The 17084-nt window shown below is 49.6% G+C and overlaps 1 protein-coding gene across 1 annotated transcript in view; it reads left to right on the top strand.

Moving 5' to 3' along the window:
* Positions 1-668: 668 nt before the first annotated feature.
* The window catches only part of TMCO4 (transmembrane and coiled-coil domains 4), a gene marked incomplete at both ends in the record, with an annotated part of 78364 nt that continues 61948 nt past the window's right edge, over positions 669-17084 (top strand). Inside the window, 3 exons of the mRNA XM_079696560.1 lie at positions 669-838; positions 8515-8689; positions 9415-9442. Coding sequence (XP_079552686.1) covers positions 669-838; positions 8515-8689; positions 9415-9442 — 373 coding nt within the window. The remainder of the gene's footprint in view (positions 839-8514; positions 8690-9414; positions 9443-17084) is intronic.

Genomic DNA, 17084 nt, shown 5'->3' with positions numbered 1-17084 from the left:
AAAGTCAAACCATTTTTCACATGGTTGTACCAGTTTACACTCCCACCAGCAGTGTATGAAAGTTCTATTTGCTCCTTATTCTCTTAGTATTGTAGGTCTTTTTAATTTTAACCTTTCTGATAGGTGAATGGTAGTATCTCATTGGAGTTTTAATTTCCATGTCTCAGATGGCTAATTTACACTCCCACCAGCAGTGTATGGAAGTTCTATTTGTCCCTTATCTTCGTCAGCACTTGGTATTGTCAGTCTTTTAATTTTAGCCATTCTGATGGGTGAGTAGCCGTGTCTCATTGGGGTTTTAATTTCTGTTTCTCTGATGCCCAGTGATGTTGAACACCTCTGCATGTGCTTATTGGCCATTGGATATCTTTTGTGAAGTACCTATTCAAGTCTTTTGCCCATCTTAAATTTGCCTTGTTTCTTTTTCTTAGTAACTTGTAGGAGTTGTTTTTACACTATGGATACAAATCCTTTGTGATATACACATTGAAAATATCTCCCCCAGCCCCAGTGTCTTAAAGATGATGAATAGAAGTTTTTAATTTGAATGAGGGCTAATTTATCCACCTTTTCTTTTATGATGTGGTAGTTTTTGTCTCCCGTTTAAGGAAGCTTTGCCTACCTGCTGAAAGCATTTTTCACTGGGATTTCTCCCTGCAGGGCTGGAAATGGCCACAGGGGACAGGTCGAGCCGGAGGCTGCCCCAGGCGGCCGAGCCAGATGTGGAAGGGGAGCCGCATCTGCCCACAGGCCGGGAGCTGACCGAGACCAACCGTTTTGCCTATGCCGCCCTCTGTGGCGTCTCCCTGTCCCAGCTCTTTCCAGAACCTGAGCAAAGGTGAGTGCTTTTATCTCACAGAGGGACGGTCATGCTTCTTCAGGGAGATGATTCTTGGCAGCCAGGCAGCCTGCCAGGTGTTACTGGACACTACAAAGAGGAGAAAGCCGTTGTCCTTGCCTTCAAGGAGCTCACAGCGTGGTAGGGGGCTAGGGCATCCCTCATTCAGTACCCACTTATTTATACCTTCATCAAGCATTTAAGGAGCACCTACAAGCATTTCACCAGGCACCGTTTGAAGTACATGGAAAGTGGACATGAGTAAGACAAACAAGGCTGGGGCTTCCCTGGTGGCACAGTGGTTGAGAATCTGCCTGCTAATGCAGGGGACACGGGTTAGAGCCCTGCTCGTGGAAGATCCCACATGCCGTGGAGCAGCTAGGCCCGTGAGCCACAACTACAGAGCCTGCGCGTCTGGAGCCTGTGCTCCGCAACAAGAGAGGCCACGATAGTGAGAGGCCCGCGCACCGCGCTGAAGAGTGGCCCCCGCTTGCCACAATTAGAGAAAGCCCTCACACAGAAACAAAGACCCAACACAGCAAAAATTAATTAATTAATTAATAAACTCCTACCCCCAACATAAAAAAAAAAAAAAGACAAGGCCGACACTATCCCTGCCCTCAAGTAGGACACACCCTAATAGGGGGATGAGATATCTACATTCAGTGAGCATCTACTATGTGCTGAGTGTAGTACAAGGCCCTGTGGAGAAAACAAGGAAAAGCAAGGCCTGGCTTCTGCCCTCCTGAGGTTTACAATCTGGTGGGGGGGGCACCCAGATGAGTGATTTTAACAGTGGACAAGTGGGCTAAGTGCCACGATGCATATCAGGTTCAGTGATACTCAGTATATGGAGTCGGAATAGTAGAGTGGCTAAGAGCTTGGACGTGGCCTTCAAACCCTTCAAGGATTTTGCGGGGAGAGAGTTTGGAGACCAGAGGAGGGAGTTGTTTGGAGAAACCAGGACAGTGACCCAGAGATGGAGGGACACAGGTGAGATGGAGGGACACACGCAGTTTTTCTCAGGGAGAATGCAGTTGACTTGGGGACAGCTTGGGTGCTGTGGATGGGGCAGAGGGAGGAGCTAAGTTTGGCCCCAAAGGTCCAGATGGGGAGGGTCCTGGGAGGACAGAGGTATCATTCCTGAGTTAGGGAGTGATGGGTTGGGGGCAGGACATGGCAAGAAGGTTTTGCATCTGCAGTGTTTTCAAGAACCGTGGCCCCCAACCCCAGCCATGGTCCTCATGAGTAAACTTCCCCATGCCTTGGGTCTTAGCTGGGGTTTTGTTTGTTTTGCTTTTTTTCTTTGTCCCTCCCACTGGCATTTTCATCTCCTTGGGGGTCACTTCCAGGAAGCCTTCCCAGACCCTCCTCACCCCCCCAGACAGAAAGCTTCTCCACCTGTCTGTCCAGTGACCTGTCACCACAGCCACCATGCTGCACTGTAACTCTTCCCTAGAGGGCAGGAGCTGCCTCGTTCATCTCTGAGTACCCAGTGCCTGGCACACAGCTTGGTGTAACACATACCCACGGTAAAGGTCTGTGAAAAGAAGGGATGGATAAATACTGACTTCCTTAGCACAGGAGACATTCCATGGGATTTGGACTTAGATCTGGGTTCAAGTCCTACCCCTGCCACTTTCCAGTTACATGTGGCCTTAGGCAGTTTATTTAACTTCCCTATGCATCGGTGTCTTCATCTGTAGAATAGGGCTAGTAATACCCACCTGCTGAGTAATTACAAGAATCAAATGAGATAATATAGTTAAAGCACATAGCATAGTGTTTGGCCCACAGTAGGTGCTCAATTAATGGCGGTGCTTGCTGAGTCTGTGACTTACTTTATTTGTTCAATTTCCTCATCTGTAAAATGAAGACAATCCTGGAACTTACCCCTACCAGTCAGGGTACTTTGGGCTGCAAGTAACAGTACACTGTACTAAAAGAGATTTAAATAATAAAAGTTAGAATGACCATCATCAAAAAATCTAGAAACAATAAATGCTGGAGAGGGTGTGGAGAAAAAGGAACCCTCCTGCACTGTTGGTGGGAATGTAAATTGATACAGCCACTATGGAGAACAGCGTGGAGGGTCCTTAAAAAACTAAAAATAGAACTGCCATATGACCCAGCAATCCCACTACTGGGCATATACCCTGAGAAAACCATAAATCAAAAAGATACATGTAGGGACTTTCCTGGTGGTGCAGTGGTTAAGAATCCGACTGCCAATGCAGGGGACAACGGGTTCAAGCCCTGGTCCGGGAGGATCCCACATGCTGCGGAGCAACTAAGCCCGTGCGCCACAACTACTGAGCCTGTGCTCTAGAGCCCGCAAGCCACAACTACTGAAACCAGCACGCCTAGGGCCTGTGCTCCACAACAATGACAAGCTACCGCAATGAGAAGCCCGTGCACCACAATGAAGAGTAGCCCCCACTCGCTGCGGCTAGAGAAAGCCTGTGCGCAGCAATGCAGACCCAACACAGCCAAAAATAAATAAATTTATTTTTAAAAAAAGATACATGTACCACAATATTCATTGCAGCACTATTTACAATACCCAGGACATGGAAGCAACCTAAATGTCCATCAACAGATGAATGGATAAAGAAGATGTGGCACATATATACGATGGACTATTACTCAGCCATAAAAAGGAATGAAATTGAGTTATTTGTAGTGAGGTGGATGGACCTAGAATCTGTCACACAGAATAAAGTAAGTCAGAAAGAGAAAAACAAATACCATATGCTAACGCATATATATGGAATTTTAAAAAGCGGTACTGATGAACCTAGTAGCAGGGCAGGAACAAAGAGGCAGACAGAGAGAACAGACTAGAGGGCACAGGGTGGGAAGGAGAAGCTGGGATGAAGTGAGAGAATAGCATTGACATATATACACTACCAAATGTATAATGGCTGGCTAGTGGGAAGCTGCTGCATAGCACAAGGAGATCAACACAAAGCTTTGTGACGACCTAGAGGGATGGGATAGGGAGGGTGGGAAGGAGGCTCAAGAGGGAAAGGATATGGGGATATATGTATACATATAGCTGATTCACTTTGTTGTACAGTAGAAATTAACAACATTGTAAAGATTTATATTCCAATAAAGATGTGAAACAAATTTTAAAATTTAAAAATAATAATAAATAAATAAACAATAAGAGATTTGTTTTTCTCACTTAACAAGAAATCAAAAGGAAGAGAGTTTCAGCATTGATACAGCACCTCAGAAAGCCTTTGGGTTGGCCTTTCTGCAGTTCTCTTAGCCTCGCCCTCCTGATCATAAAATGGCTGCGGCAGTGCTGTAGATCACACCATCACAGAACAAGACCCAAGGCAAGGAAGAGGAGGACAGAGATTCTCTTCAAGTCTCTCATCAGGGAGGAACTCTTTCCCGGGATACCCTGAGAAGGCTTCCCCTTTTGTGTCATTAGCTAGGTCTAGTCAAACGCTCTCGCCTCACCTGCAAGGGAGGCAGGGAAAAAATAAAGGCACTTGACATTCTGTGTCTCCGTCATGGGAAGGGGGCTTCTACTGGTCAGGAAGAAGGGGCTGGGGAATCACTGCTGCTGAGAAACAACCATCCATCAGAGAGGGTGGTCCTGAGGAAGGAACGTGTTGATGGCCCCTGCAGAGCCTGGCACAGAGCTACTGCCAGACAAACGCTGGATGTTCTCATTATTAATAATGAAACCACATTCTCTATCTAGAGGTTAGAATATATCTCGTTGGATGTTCTGTTCCCAAGCAAGCCAGGGTCCCATCTCCTGCAAGGGTCCAACTCTCTCCCTGCTCTAGCCCATACCTGTGCCATGCATGGGAAGCTCTATCTTTCCAGAAGCTTCTCAGATCTGATAAATCCCTACCTGATAAGCTGGTAGATAGGCGGGGGAAGAGTTTTGCATACTTTGTTCACATAAACAAATATTTATGAACCTGAACTGTGTGCCAGGACTGTGCTGGGCACCGCCTGGGAGGGCACGTGGAGAAGTTATTGTTCTGTGTCCCCCACAAAAATCCAAGTATGGTCTTAAGCACACGTGGCTGAGCCGGAAGCATCTGCCTTGGGGGCAGTTTCCTTCCTGAAAGTTACAATGCAGTATGCCACCTCTTGCCACGTGGTTGGTCTCAGTCTTCTTAAGGCCCAAGACACATTTTAAAACCAACTTCAATTTGGGTTGTAAATCCCAGATATGCTGTAATCTTTAGAAAACAGTAATCTTTAGAAAACATTCTGTTGTTAATTTATGTCCACATGGGGCATAAAAGCAAGCCTTTAAAATATTTATCTCTCTTCCGTGCTGTAAGCATCACAGACGCTGTTCCTTACAATGAACTCTGTTTATTAAACATGGAGATTTAATGGTGTAGAGCAGGGGTCAGTAAGCTTTGTCCGTGAAGGTCTAGATATTTTAGGCTTGCAAACCCTGTGGTCTCTGTTGCAGTCACCCAGCTTTGCTGTTGCATGTAGGCTAAAAGCAGCTGGGAGACAGCATGTAAAGGAATGGGCGTGCTGTGTTCCAATAAAACTTAGTTTCAAAACAAAAAGGGGGCTGCAGCCCCCTGGTGTAGTTTTCCAGCCCCCAGTGAATAGGAGGAGCTTTGGACTAGGAGTCGGGAACCTGGATTCCAGATGAGGCTTTGCCCTTCCCCAGCCAGGAGACCCTTGATACGGTGTTTAACCTCCACAGCCCAGGGGCTCCATCTCAAGACATGGCAAGGATGAGAGGGGAGATGGATGCACCAGCCTAGCCGGTGCCCAGCACTCGGTGGGTGCCAAGGCATGTGATTGCTGGAGAGGGACGATCTCTGCAGTGGTTAAGCATGGCCTCTGCAGTCAGAGAGAACCCTGGACCCTGGAGCTGTCACTTCACCTCTCTGGGGAATTCCCTGGCAGTCCAGTGGTTAGGACTCCGCGATCTCACTGCTGAGTGACCTAAGATCCCACAAGCCATGTGGCACGGCCAAAAAAACAAACTAACAAAAGAACACCTTTCTGGTTCTGGGTGTCTTTATCTGTAGAATGGGGGTAAAAATAGTACCTCCCTCCCTCAAGGGGCTGTAATGAGAAGTAAATGAGTCCATGTGTATGAAGCACTAAGTACAGGGACTGACGGATAGTTGTTCTGTGATCACCATTTATTATCATTATTGCTATTGATTTTTGTGTGCTTCAGATAGATCACCAGTCACGTTAGAAGCATTTACCAAGGCCCTGCCATTCTACAATGCTATTTCTTATTTAATAGATTGCTGTACTGGCACTTTACATATATATTTATTAATCCATTTGTTCATTTAAAGAAACACCTATATAGGGCTTTATATGTGCCAGGTTTTGCTCTAAGCACATGACAAATGTTAACTTAGCTTTCAACAACCCTATGAAATAGGTTCCATCGTTATCGCCACTGTTTTACAGATAAAGAAACAGAGGCACAGAGAGGCTAAGTAACTTGTCCAAGATCACACAGCTTGTGGCACAGCTGGGATTTGAACTGGAGTTCGTGCTTTTTACCCCTCCACTCTTGTTATGAGATGCTTCTCTACATCCAGGACTTCCTTCATGGACACAGGGCCAGGCCGTGCTGCTGCCCTCGGCACTACATATATGTTTTACCCAGAAGTAATGCTCGATTCACTTAGTCATCCCTCCCCGCATATACACTCACACATCATCCCAGGGTAATCCCAGTAGTTGTAGCAGGGTAAGTTACAATAATTGTTACAGCAGTAGCTAACATTTATTGAGGGTTATCGTGTGCCAGGCACTATTATCATGTCATTTAATCTTTCCAGCCAACCTATGAGACAGGCCCTATTATCATCCTCATTTTACAACAGAGGAGAATAAAACTAAGAGAGGTGAGGTAGGGCACGAAGCCAGTCACCGAGGGAGCCAGGACTCCCCCGAGGGGTCAGACATTAGAGCCCGACTCAACCCTCTTCTCCACTGCCTCTCTCGGTCACCTTGTAAATAAACTAGTGACGCTAACTAACCTTAGGTGAGTATCTACTGCATGCCAAGCCCTGCTCGGGGTGCTTTGTATGTATCATCTCATTTAATCCTCAAACAATTTTATGAAGTTGGTTTCTTAGACCCATTTGCAGATAAGGAAACTGAGGCACAGAGAGGTCGAGTTACTCGCTCAGATGTCCTTCAGGAGTGGAGGACTTTCCTGGGACTTCCCTGGCGGTCCAGTGTTTAAGACTCCATGCTTCCACGGCAGGGGCGCAGGTTTGATCCCTGGTCAGGGAACTAAGATCCCTCATGCCCCGTGGCATGGCCAAAAAAAAAAAAAAGGAGTGAAGGACTTTCCCCCAGCTCCTGAGAGGGCTTTGCAGCACAGCCTGGGCCTGCCTCAGCTGAAGAGAGCCGCTTCACCCAAGGTTCTGCCGCCTTCCTGGGGCAGCCTTTGTCTGATGACTGTCTGAAATAAGGGTATAAAGGCCCAGCCCTGTTGCCCCACTGGGAGCAGTTCTCAAGGGTCACCCCATCTTCAGATCTCCCCACAGGGTCAGCTGAGGCTTCTGTTGAGACTGGATCTCCCTGCCCAGTCCTGCTTCCTCCCCACCCATTCACAGACGTTGTGACCCCAACAGCATCCCCAATAATGATTTCAGAGCTGCTTCCCGGGGACCTGGACCAAAACAGTGGTAGGGCCAGGATTTGAACCTGAGTCCTGCACTGCTCCTGTCACAGGCCCGGCCTGCAGAGATCTCTCTACTTGGGCTTTGGCAGCAGCAGCTCTAAAGAATGGGTTGGGTGGGCTGCCTGGGATCCACGGGAACCGGAGCCGGGTGGTGCAAGCGGGGAGCTTCCTGAGGTCGCCCTCTCTACCAGGGAGCTCTGCTTGTCTCTGGGAAGCCTTTTCTCTGCACTGGTCTAATCCCCTCTGATCTGATTCCCCTGTTCCGCATCCCAGTGGTGACTTGGAGTCAAAGCCTTATGTGGACTCTTCTGGGGTCCCCAGAAGAGATGCCATGTGTTTCCTGCAGCTCCTGGGGTCCCTTCTCTCCTGGAGCACCCCACCCAGGGACCCCTGTGGGACTCAAATGACTGCTGTGGGCAGAGCCCCCATGGTGACGGTGGGCACGGCTGGAGGACAGACTTCTCTGCACTTTAACCACTTCTACAGCAGCCAGGTGCCTCCAGAAAGCACGTCCGTGGCCATTTCCAACAGCAGCCAATCTCCATGTGTGGGAATCTTTTCTGGTCACTGCCTCTCACCTCCCAGGTGGATTTGGGGCTCCCTCTCTGGACTCTCTGGACTCATCGGGGCTTGATTCCTGCCTCTGTCCTAGCATATCCCACGGCACTGGATCAGTTAGTTCCATCCAAGTCTCCACCCCGCTGTGAGCTTCTCATCCAAGGCCCATCTTGCTCATTTTTGATTCCACAGCCCCCAGGGCAGGCCAGCCTCAGGGCGTGTGGTCAGGAACTGCTCGTTACCCTCGTTCCTGTGGTTTATCAGCCCTGTGGTCAAAGTTTTGGTGGAGGAAGAAGCTCAAGTCCACACACCTGAAATCAGGTTTTGGCTCTCTTCCGTATTCCATGGGCCACAGTCGCCGTGGTTTTTTATAAGTGCCAGGTCTTCACATCCCTGCACACACCTCATATCGTGAGATGCACGGTCCAGGATCTCAGCTGTGTCTGTCTTTCAGATCCTTCTGCACGGACTTTGTGGCCGGCCTGGTGAAGTGGCTGGACTTGTCCGAAGCTGTCTTGCCAACCATGACTGCTTTTGCCAGCGGCCTGGGAGGCGAAGGAGCAGACACGTTTGCTCAGATTTTATTGAAGGACCCCATCTTGAAGGATGACCCCCTGATGATCACTCAGGTACACCCACCGCCCAGGGGGCAGCTGCCAGGGAAAGTAGAACAGATAACTTCCTCTCACAGTCAGCCTGAATATCGCTTCTAGTGGCGTGGGGGGAATTGAAAGATTAAATATTGCATCATAATTTCATATGATGATGTCGATCATAGCTAATGTTGAATTATCATTATTGAATATTTACTATCGATTTATTACTTAAACAGTACTTATTATATGCTAATCCCTTACTAATATGAACTCATTTAATTCTCAAAGCAATTTTATTAGGTAGGTAGGATGATAAATGGAGGCACAGAGATGTTAGGTAACTTGTTCAAGGTCACACAGCTGATTTGAACCTTGGCAGTCTTACTCCAGAGCCCGTGCTCCTGACTGCTAAGCTGTGGTGCCTCCTTTTGGAAGCAGCAGCTTTGCTGTGTGCCCTTGGGCATGTCACTCACCTGCTCTGTGTGCATTTGAAGCAGGCAGAAGCTTGACACAGGCTATCGGTGGGTCAAGAGAGCAGATTTAAAACAGCCCTTCCCCTCCTTCATCTGACTCCCTGAAATTCTCACACATTTATTCAGTTATCTGCTTCCTTGTTGGTCTGGCTCACCCCTCGAATGTAGGGCAGAGGTATTTTGTCTGCCTTGTTCTCCCACTTATTAAGGGTCAATGAACATGTGTCAAATGAGCAGGCTGGTTACATATCAACCTATTGCTAATTCCTGTTACTCTTCCCTCAGGACCTTCTGAGCTTCTCACTCAAGGATGGTGAGTTGATTTCATAAGTTGTGGGGCACGTATCTGCACCTCAGCCAGTGAAGCCAGTGGTAGGTGTTGCCCCTGCGGTTCCGTCCCCAGTGGCCTTTGTGGTGCAAGAAAGGAAAGGGGGGCTTCCCTGGTGGCGCCGTGGTTGAGAGTCCGCCTGCCGATGCAGGGGACGAGGGTTCGTGCCCCGGTCCGGGAAGATCCCACATGCCACGGAGCGGCTGGGCCCATGAGCCATGGCCGCTGAGCCTGCGCGTCCGGAGCCTGTGCTCCGCAGTGGGAGAGGCCGCAACAGTGAGAGGCCCGCATACCGCAGGAAAAAAAAAAAAAAGAAAAGAAAGGAAAGGGAAGCCAGTAGAGCTGGGGAGCCGGAAGCTCTCCATGCGTGCCAAGTGCCGGGTGGTGCTTCTGAGCGGTTTTATTGATTCCGCACAGTGCCCTGTGGTTCCACCTTCTGAGTGGCTCTGGAGTCTGGCTCCTGCCCTCTGAGGTCTGTTCTGCTGGCAAACAGAAGGAGCACGGAATTGAAAATGAAATCCCAACCACCTCTACAATGTGTAGGAAGGGAAGTCCCACCCACTCCCCACTGGAATCCTGGTTTGTGGGGGACTGGAGGGGTAAGAAGAGGAGGAAGAACAGAATGTCAGGAGCAGAACCAGCGGGTGCAGGAGCACTGGCTGGAAAGGACACTCAGAGGAGGGTCACGGGGGCCGGAGCCTAGCGGGCTGTCCACCTACACGGGATCCCAGGCTGTTCCCGTGGAGTTTATAGTCTGAGAAGTGCAGCTCTAAGGCTCAAACCCCAATATATATTTTTGGCCCTAGTCTAGCCGCACAGAATGCTTTCACTCCATATTTCAGAGCCAAATGGAAGCCCAAGGGTGATCTGGCCCAGTCCCTGCTTTCAGGCAGGCATGACCTGAAGTAACACTTCTCTTTAGCCGGTGAGGCCACGTGGCTGAGTTGTGGTCTGAGGATGTGGTGCAGTTGGTCTGAAAATCCTCAGCTGTATCACTTGTGTTTTTTCCAAACAGAAGTAAGGGAAGAGTAACAATATCCGATCGTCCTGGACGCTGTCGGAGTGAGGGGTGGGTTTGCGCGGAGGTCTGAGGCTCAGGAGAGCAAGGCAGCCCATCAGCGCACACACGCTCACATGATAATCACGGTAACAGCAAAGCACCAGTTCTTGAGTGCTTGCTGGGTGCCCAGCCTGCTGCCAAGGGCTGTACAGGCACAGAGTCCTCTCGGCCCCCTGAGGGGTGCTGGAGGTCGTTGTTCCCATTGTGCAGGTCAAGGTCATCCTGGATGAGATGCCCATATTTCCAGGTGGAGAGGTTGAGGCCAGAGAGGGGAAGGGGCTTTCCCAGAAGCACACGGTGGCAGAGGTGGCCTGGTGGTCAGAACCAGGTCTCCCGCCTCCAGGGCCAGCGCTCTGCCCCACGGCCTTGTCACGGGGGAGAAGAAACTGCCCCAGCACTCCTGTGTCAGCCTCACTCTCCCCCTTTCCTCACCCAGCGAGCCACGTTCATCCTAGCCTGCTTCCTGCCCCCGCCTGCCAATCACAAGCCCTCCTGAGCTCCCAGGAGCACCCAGGACACTTTAACTTACCCCCTTTGCTGTGGGTGACCTTGGCCTGGCTCTCACAGAATAATCGGCGTGGGTTTGAAACAGCCTGTCTAATGTCATCACCTGGTGCTTCATTCCCTCCCAGGGGTGCCCTCATAGGCAGCCTCTAAACCGGCATTGCCTTTGAAATGTCTCTTGAGAATAACCACCACTTACGAAGCACCTGTTAATGCTGGTCATGGTACCCGACCCTTGTCAAGCATTGTTTCACATCATCCTCATAGCCATCCTTTCATGTAGACACTCCCACTTTCCAGACGAGCAAACTGAGGCCCAGAGAGGTGACGTAACTGGCCTAAGCTGGTAAGTGGCAGAGCTGGACATTCTAAAACAAGTGCTATTAACAAAAACCTTAGCAGAATTTACCGACGGGGGTTGAGGAATGTGGCAGCATCCCCACGGGAATATAGTAATACCTCGTATCTAAAGAATACCAGTCTCTGACAACATCTGAGGGGTGCCTTTGGTTTATCTCAAAGCCCCACCAGATGCCAGCATCTACAAAGAGGAGCAGCTTCACTGGCACACCGGGACCCCAATGGGAGTGGGTGCTAGGGCTCAAAATTTCCCCAGAGGTCAGAGGTAGGTGGCCCCTCAAACCATCTAGACGACCCTCTCATCAGACACAGGCAGACCTCGGAGATATTGCGGGTTCCGTTCCAGACCACCGCAGTAAAGCAAGTCACGTGAATATTTTTGGTTTCTCAGTGCATATAAAAGTTATATTTACACTATACTGTAGTCTATTAAGTGTACAGTAATGCTGTCTAAAAAAACAATGGACATACCTTAATTTAAAAATGCTGTTGGGGCTTCCCTGGTGGCACAGTGGTTGAGAGTCCACCTGCCGATGCAGGGGACACGGGTTCATGCCCCGGTCCAGGAAGATCCCACATGCCACGGAGCGGCTGGGCCCGTGAGCCATGGCCGCTGAGCCTGCACTTCCGGAGCCTGTGCTCCGCAATGGGAGAGGCCACAACGGTGAGAGGCCCGCGTACCGAAAAAAAAAAAAATTGCTGTTGGAAAAATGGCACTGATAGACTTACTGGATGCATGGTTGCCACAGACCTTCAATTTGTTAAAAAAAAAAAAAAAAAAAACCGCGATATCTGCGAAGCACAATCAAGGCAAAGAGCAGTAAAACGAGGTCTACCTGTAGATGAGAAAAGGAGGCCCGGAGTGGGAGTGGCTATAGTTGTCACGTCCAACTCTAGCCTTATTAATGAAGAACCAGGGACCAAGAACTGGGTGCATCTGGGGATCAGGCTGCCTGGTGTTAAGATTCAAGCTCTACTTTGGCAAGGTCCTGAATGTCTCTGTGCCTCAGTTTTCTCAGGTGTTAAATGGGAACAAACAGTACTTTTTACCTTATAGGGCAGTGGTGAGGATTAAATGAAATAACCCAGGTAAAGTGCTCAGAACAGAGCTGGCATGCAGGAAGCAGGCCATGAGTGCCACTGGGGCATGGTGGTGGTGGTGAAATGGGAAAACCCCGGGAACCAGAGAACCTGGACTCTCATCCTGTCTCTCAGACTCTCATTGTGTGACCTTGATCAAGTCACTTAACTTCTCTGAACTTCAATTTCAAATACAAATGAGAGGCAAGAGCCAGATGCTACTTCAGAGCAAAACAAAACTGTCTTTGGTCCTAAGAACACAGTCAAGGATCTTGTAAGGAGAAGGTCAGTGTCATAATTGGGCCAGTTGTTCAAGGCCTTTCCCATAAGCTCCATGAGAGTGGGGCCCTTGTCTGGCTTGTTCACCATCATATCCCAGTGTCTGCAACACTGATGGACACGTGATGGGCATTTAGTACTTGTTGGGTGGATGGATGGTTGGACGAAGGGATGGAGGGACCGATGGATAAATGGATAGAAGTTTGGATGGATAGAAAGAAGGATGGATGTCCTTTCCTTAGAGCACAAGCTTAGATACTAGCAAGGTGGTTTGTCTAAACTTGAGGGTTAAAACATCTTTTTTCTACAGACTGATGGGGTAGGACACACAGCACAGAAGAAGGCTCTCTGTGCTACTGCATTTCTCTCTGGGTGTGAGACAGGGTGATTAATCATGGAATCAGCCCAAGAAATCAACACAGAAAGCCACCCGTCTCTGAACTTCCTGGAAGGTTGACCCTTACTGACAATATTGGGATCTTAGTCACAGAGCGATGTCATCTTGGCAGCTGGGTGGAATTTTTTATGCACGCTAATCATTTTCTTTTCCTCATCCAGTAACAACCCATGAAGCTTCTTGCCCACACAACTGGAAAAAATAAGCCTTTTATATGTTGAAGGTTAAACTAAATCTGAGCCAGCTCTAGACTGGGTTTCACAACTGTGGCACTGTTGACATTTGGGACTGGATAATTCTTTGTTGTGGGACCACCCCCTGCCGTGTAGGAGATTTAGCCGAATCCCTGGCCTCTACTCACTAGATGCCAGTAGCACTTCCTGAGTTGTGATAACCAGAAATGTCTCCGTACTTTGCCAGATATCCTCGGGCGGCAAAAACGTCCCTGGTTGAGAACCATGGGTTCAGGACCCCAAATGTGGCCGTCTCAGGTGGGGCTGGTTTATTTGTAGTTGGTTATCTTTATAAGTTCCCTAGTTGCTCTCCTAGGTTCTGTACACAGATGGTGAATTATTGCATCGTATCTAATCCTCAAATCAACCGCTAGAGTAGATACTGTTATCCCCACTGATAGGAAATTAGGCTCAGGAGGTTAAGTAACCCGAGGTGGCATTTCAAAGTAAGTTTCAAATTCCACTTAGGGCAGTGAGTCTCATGGTGAACGTGCACAGGAGACTTAAGCTGAAGCATGGTTCTTGCCCTTTGTACCAAAGATAACCTTGACTCCAGGCCATGGAACCCCACGACCTGCAGCCGCATGAGATATAACCACCTTCACCGCAAACTTGTCTCTACTTTCTGACCTGGTCTTTATTACTGAGTTGCAAACCCTACCTCCCCGATGAATCAGAAAGGTTTGAGAGGTTGGTCGTTGGTCGTGGTGGAACGTGTTGTCAGCTGGTGGCTAGGTTCTTCATCAGGATCCTCAAGATTCGTAAAGCTTGCTATCAGTATTGAAACTGGCTGGTTCATCCATTCAGCAAATGAGAACAGAGCCCCCACTGTGTGTGCCAGGCCGTCTGCTAGGTGCTGGGAGTAGTTCTAACCAGGGCCGATGCCCATTGAGTGCCTACTGTGTGCAGGCCCTGAGAAAAATGCTTTACAATTTGTTTAAACCCCTCAACAGCCCTGGGAGGTAGATGCTTTTCCTGTCCCTCATTTTACAAAAGAGGCAGCTGCGGCCCAGAAAGTGAAATCACCTGCCCGAGGTCACACAGCAAGGATTCGAACCCAGGCAGTGTGGTTCCAGAGTCCATGCTTAACTGCTGTTCTGCTTCCCACATGGAGATAAAATGATAAAATCCGCATCCTTACAGCTGACTTTAAGGGGTTTGATGAGGCCAGAATGAAGGGTGGGCGCCCCACGTGGTAGAGGCCGGAGGAGCAGCCAATCTTGATGGCAGCTGAGAGGGTGGAGCTGGACGAGGGCCTCGGATGGGCCCCCTTTGCTCCCATGACCACCGGCCTTGAAGTAAGCTTGTTGCCACGTTGAACGCCCTTAATTGTCCCCCCAAAATGAGCCGTGAAGAGAAAAGGCAGGAGTCATACCCAAAACCATCTGAGTTCAAGTCCTGCCCTGAGACAGGGTGCATCTTAGAAGTCCTGTCCCTTGGGACTTCCCTGGTGGAGTGGTGGTTAAGAATCCAACTGCCACTGCAGGGGACACGGGTTTGATCCCTGGTCCGGGAAGATCCCACAAGCCGCAGAGCGACTAAGCCCGTGCACTACAACTACTGAGCCTGTGCTCTAGAGCCCGCGAGCCACAACTACTGAGCCCACGTGCACAGCTACTGAAGCCCGCACGCCTAGAGCCCGTACTCCGAAACAAGAGAAGCCACCGCAATGAGAAGTATGCACATTGCAACAAAGAGTAGCCCCCGCTCACCACAACTAGAGAAAGCCGTGCGCAGCAACGAAGACCCAGTGCAGCCAAAATTAATTAATTAATTAAATTTAAAAAGAAAAAGAAAAGTCCCGTGCCTCCAGCCACACTCTGCCCACCAAAGTGAAGACCCTGGGCAGACTTGTAAGTCAGCCCAGTGCCCTGGGGGGGGGATGGGGGAGGGGCGTGGGACTAGAGTAAGGTGTGGTTTCCTGTATATGAAAAAAAAATTCATTGAGGGTGGAATTGGGTATAAATATTCTAAATGTTACATAAAATGTACAGTTAGAAAAGTTGGGGGAATTCCCTTGTTGTTCAGTGGTTAGGACTCGGTGCTTTCACTGCCAGGTCCCAGGTTCAGTCCCTGGTCGGGGAACTAAAATCCCACAAGGCACGCAGCACGGCCAAAAAAAAAAGTTGGTCCGTCGAGGGATGGCAGTGCAGTAGGCTGGGTAATCAGTTGAATGAATATGGCCTGAGGGTGTCCTCGGACTGCAGGGAAAGGCGAGTTGACCGTTCCCCGTGCTGACACAGCAGCAGCAGCTCACAGCCTCACCCCAGCAGCCCTGGCTTCTTAGCATCTAAGGATAGAGGAAATTTGACAATTTACCATAAAAAGAGTACTATTAGCCACCCTTTCTTGATCACTTACTGCATCCCAGGTGCTGGCCAGTCTCATCACATGCATCTTCTCACTGTATCTCAACAAACGCCAGATTAAAAGGGTATTCTTGCCCCCATTGTACAGATGAGAAAACTGAGGCTCAGAGAGGTCAAGAAACTTGCCTGAAGCCATTCAGCTAGTAGGTAGTCAGATGAAACTTCAAACCCCAGTCTGTGTCGCAACAAAGGCTGAAGTTTCTGCTTCTGAATTCCTTTCCTTTGGTCTGGAGGGCAGTCCCCAAAGGGAAGGGATTGGCCGTGATCTCTTCCCAAAGGTCTGGGATTCTGCTGCTCTCCGAGGAGAGGCAAGCTCAATCCCAGGCAGGTCATTCTGGCTCCCGAACTCAGATCCATACTGAGAACAGAGGCTGGTTCCGTGCCTGGCAATGGAGGTTGTACTGCTCCCTGAGGAGGTGCATTTGGAAATGTAGGGCAGGTGGTGGTTGTTGTCACAGCGCCTGGGGTGCACCTGGCGTTTAGTGTCAAGCTGCAAGGGCGCTGTTCATCCTTTAACGCACAGCACAGTGTTGGATGGTGAAGTGCAAAGTGCATCAACTTCTCTATTGAGATGCTGGTGAGAAAAGGAGCCCAGAAGTGTTTGTTCTGCCCTCGGGTCTGTCCAAACACACTGGGTGACTTTGGACATGTCCCTTGCTCTTCCTAGGCCAGAAGGACCAGTTGGGCTCCAAGGGTGGAGTCTGGGTGGGTGCTGGGGCTGCCCAGCAGTTGGAGGCTGGCATACTCCTGCCCACTGGGGGCGGAGCCAATATCCCTGAGTCCGCCCCTCACCAAGATTTTCCAAAGAACAGGGTGCCGGGTGATGGGTCCTGTGTGTGCACCTTTGGCCCATGGCCTAGGGCTATGCCTGGGATTGTGGGTGCACCCCACATATCCCATGCACCCAGAAGGTAGGATTCACAGCTGACCACATGGGATTGACCTGGAATCCCAAAACTTCACTCGAGTAGATTTGCCTTATTCTTTTTTTTTTTTTTTTTTTTTTTGGCTGCACCGCTCAGCTTGTGGGATTTTAGTTCCCCGACCAGTGATCGAACCTGGGCCCTCCACAATGAGAGCTCTGAGTCCTAACCACTGCACCGCCAGGGAATTCCCTCAAGTAGATTTGCCTTTAAAAGGCAACCACAGTGAAATGAACAGAAACTTTGGCATCCTGGGTTTTAAGCCAGATTCCACGGCTCTCTCAGCTGTGTGATTTAGAACAGCGGTCCCCAACCTTTTTGGCACCAGGGACCTGTTTCGTGGAAGACAGTTTTTCCGCAGACTCGGGTGGGGGAGATGGTTCAGGCGGTGATGCTAGCGACGGGGAGCAACGGGGAGCGGC

Source organism: Hyperoodon ampullatus (assembly GCF_949752795.1).
Source record: "Hyperoodon ampullatus genome assembly, chromosome: 2".
Lineage (NCBI taxonomy): Eukaryota > Metazoa > Chordata > Mammalia > Artiodactyla > Ziphiidae > Hyperoodon > Hyperoodon ampullatus.
Note: the sequence above shows the minus strand (reverse complement) of the source record. Positions and strands in the feature narration are given on the sequence as shown.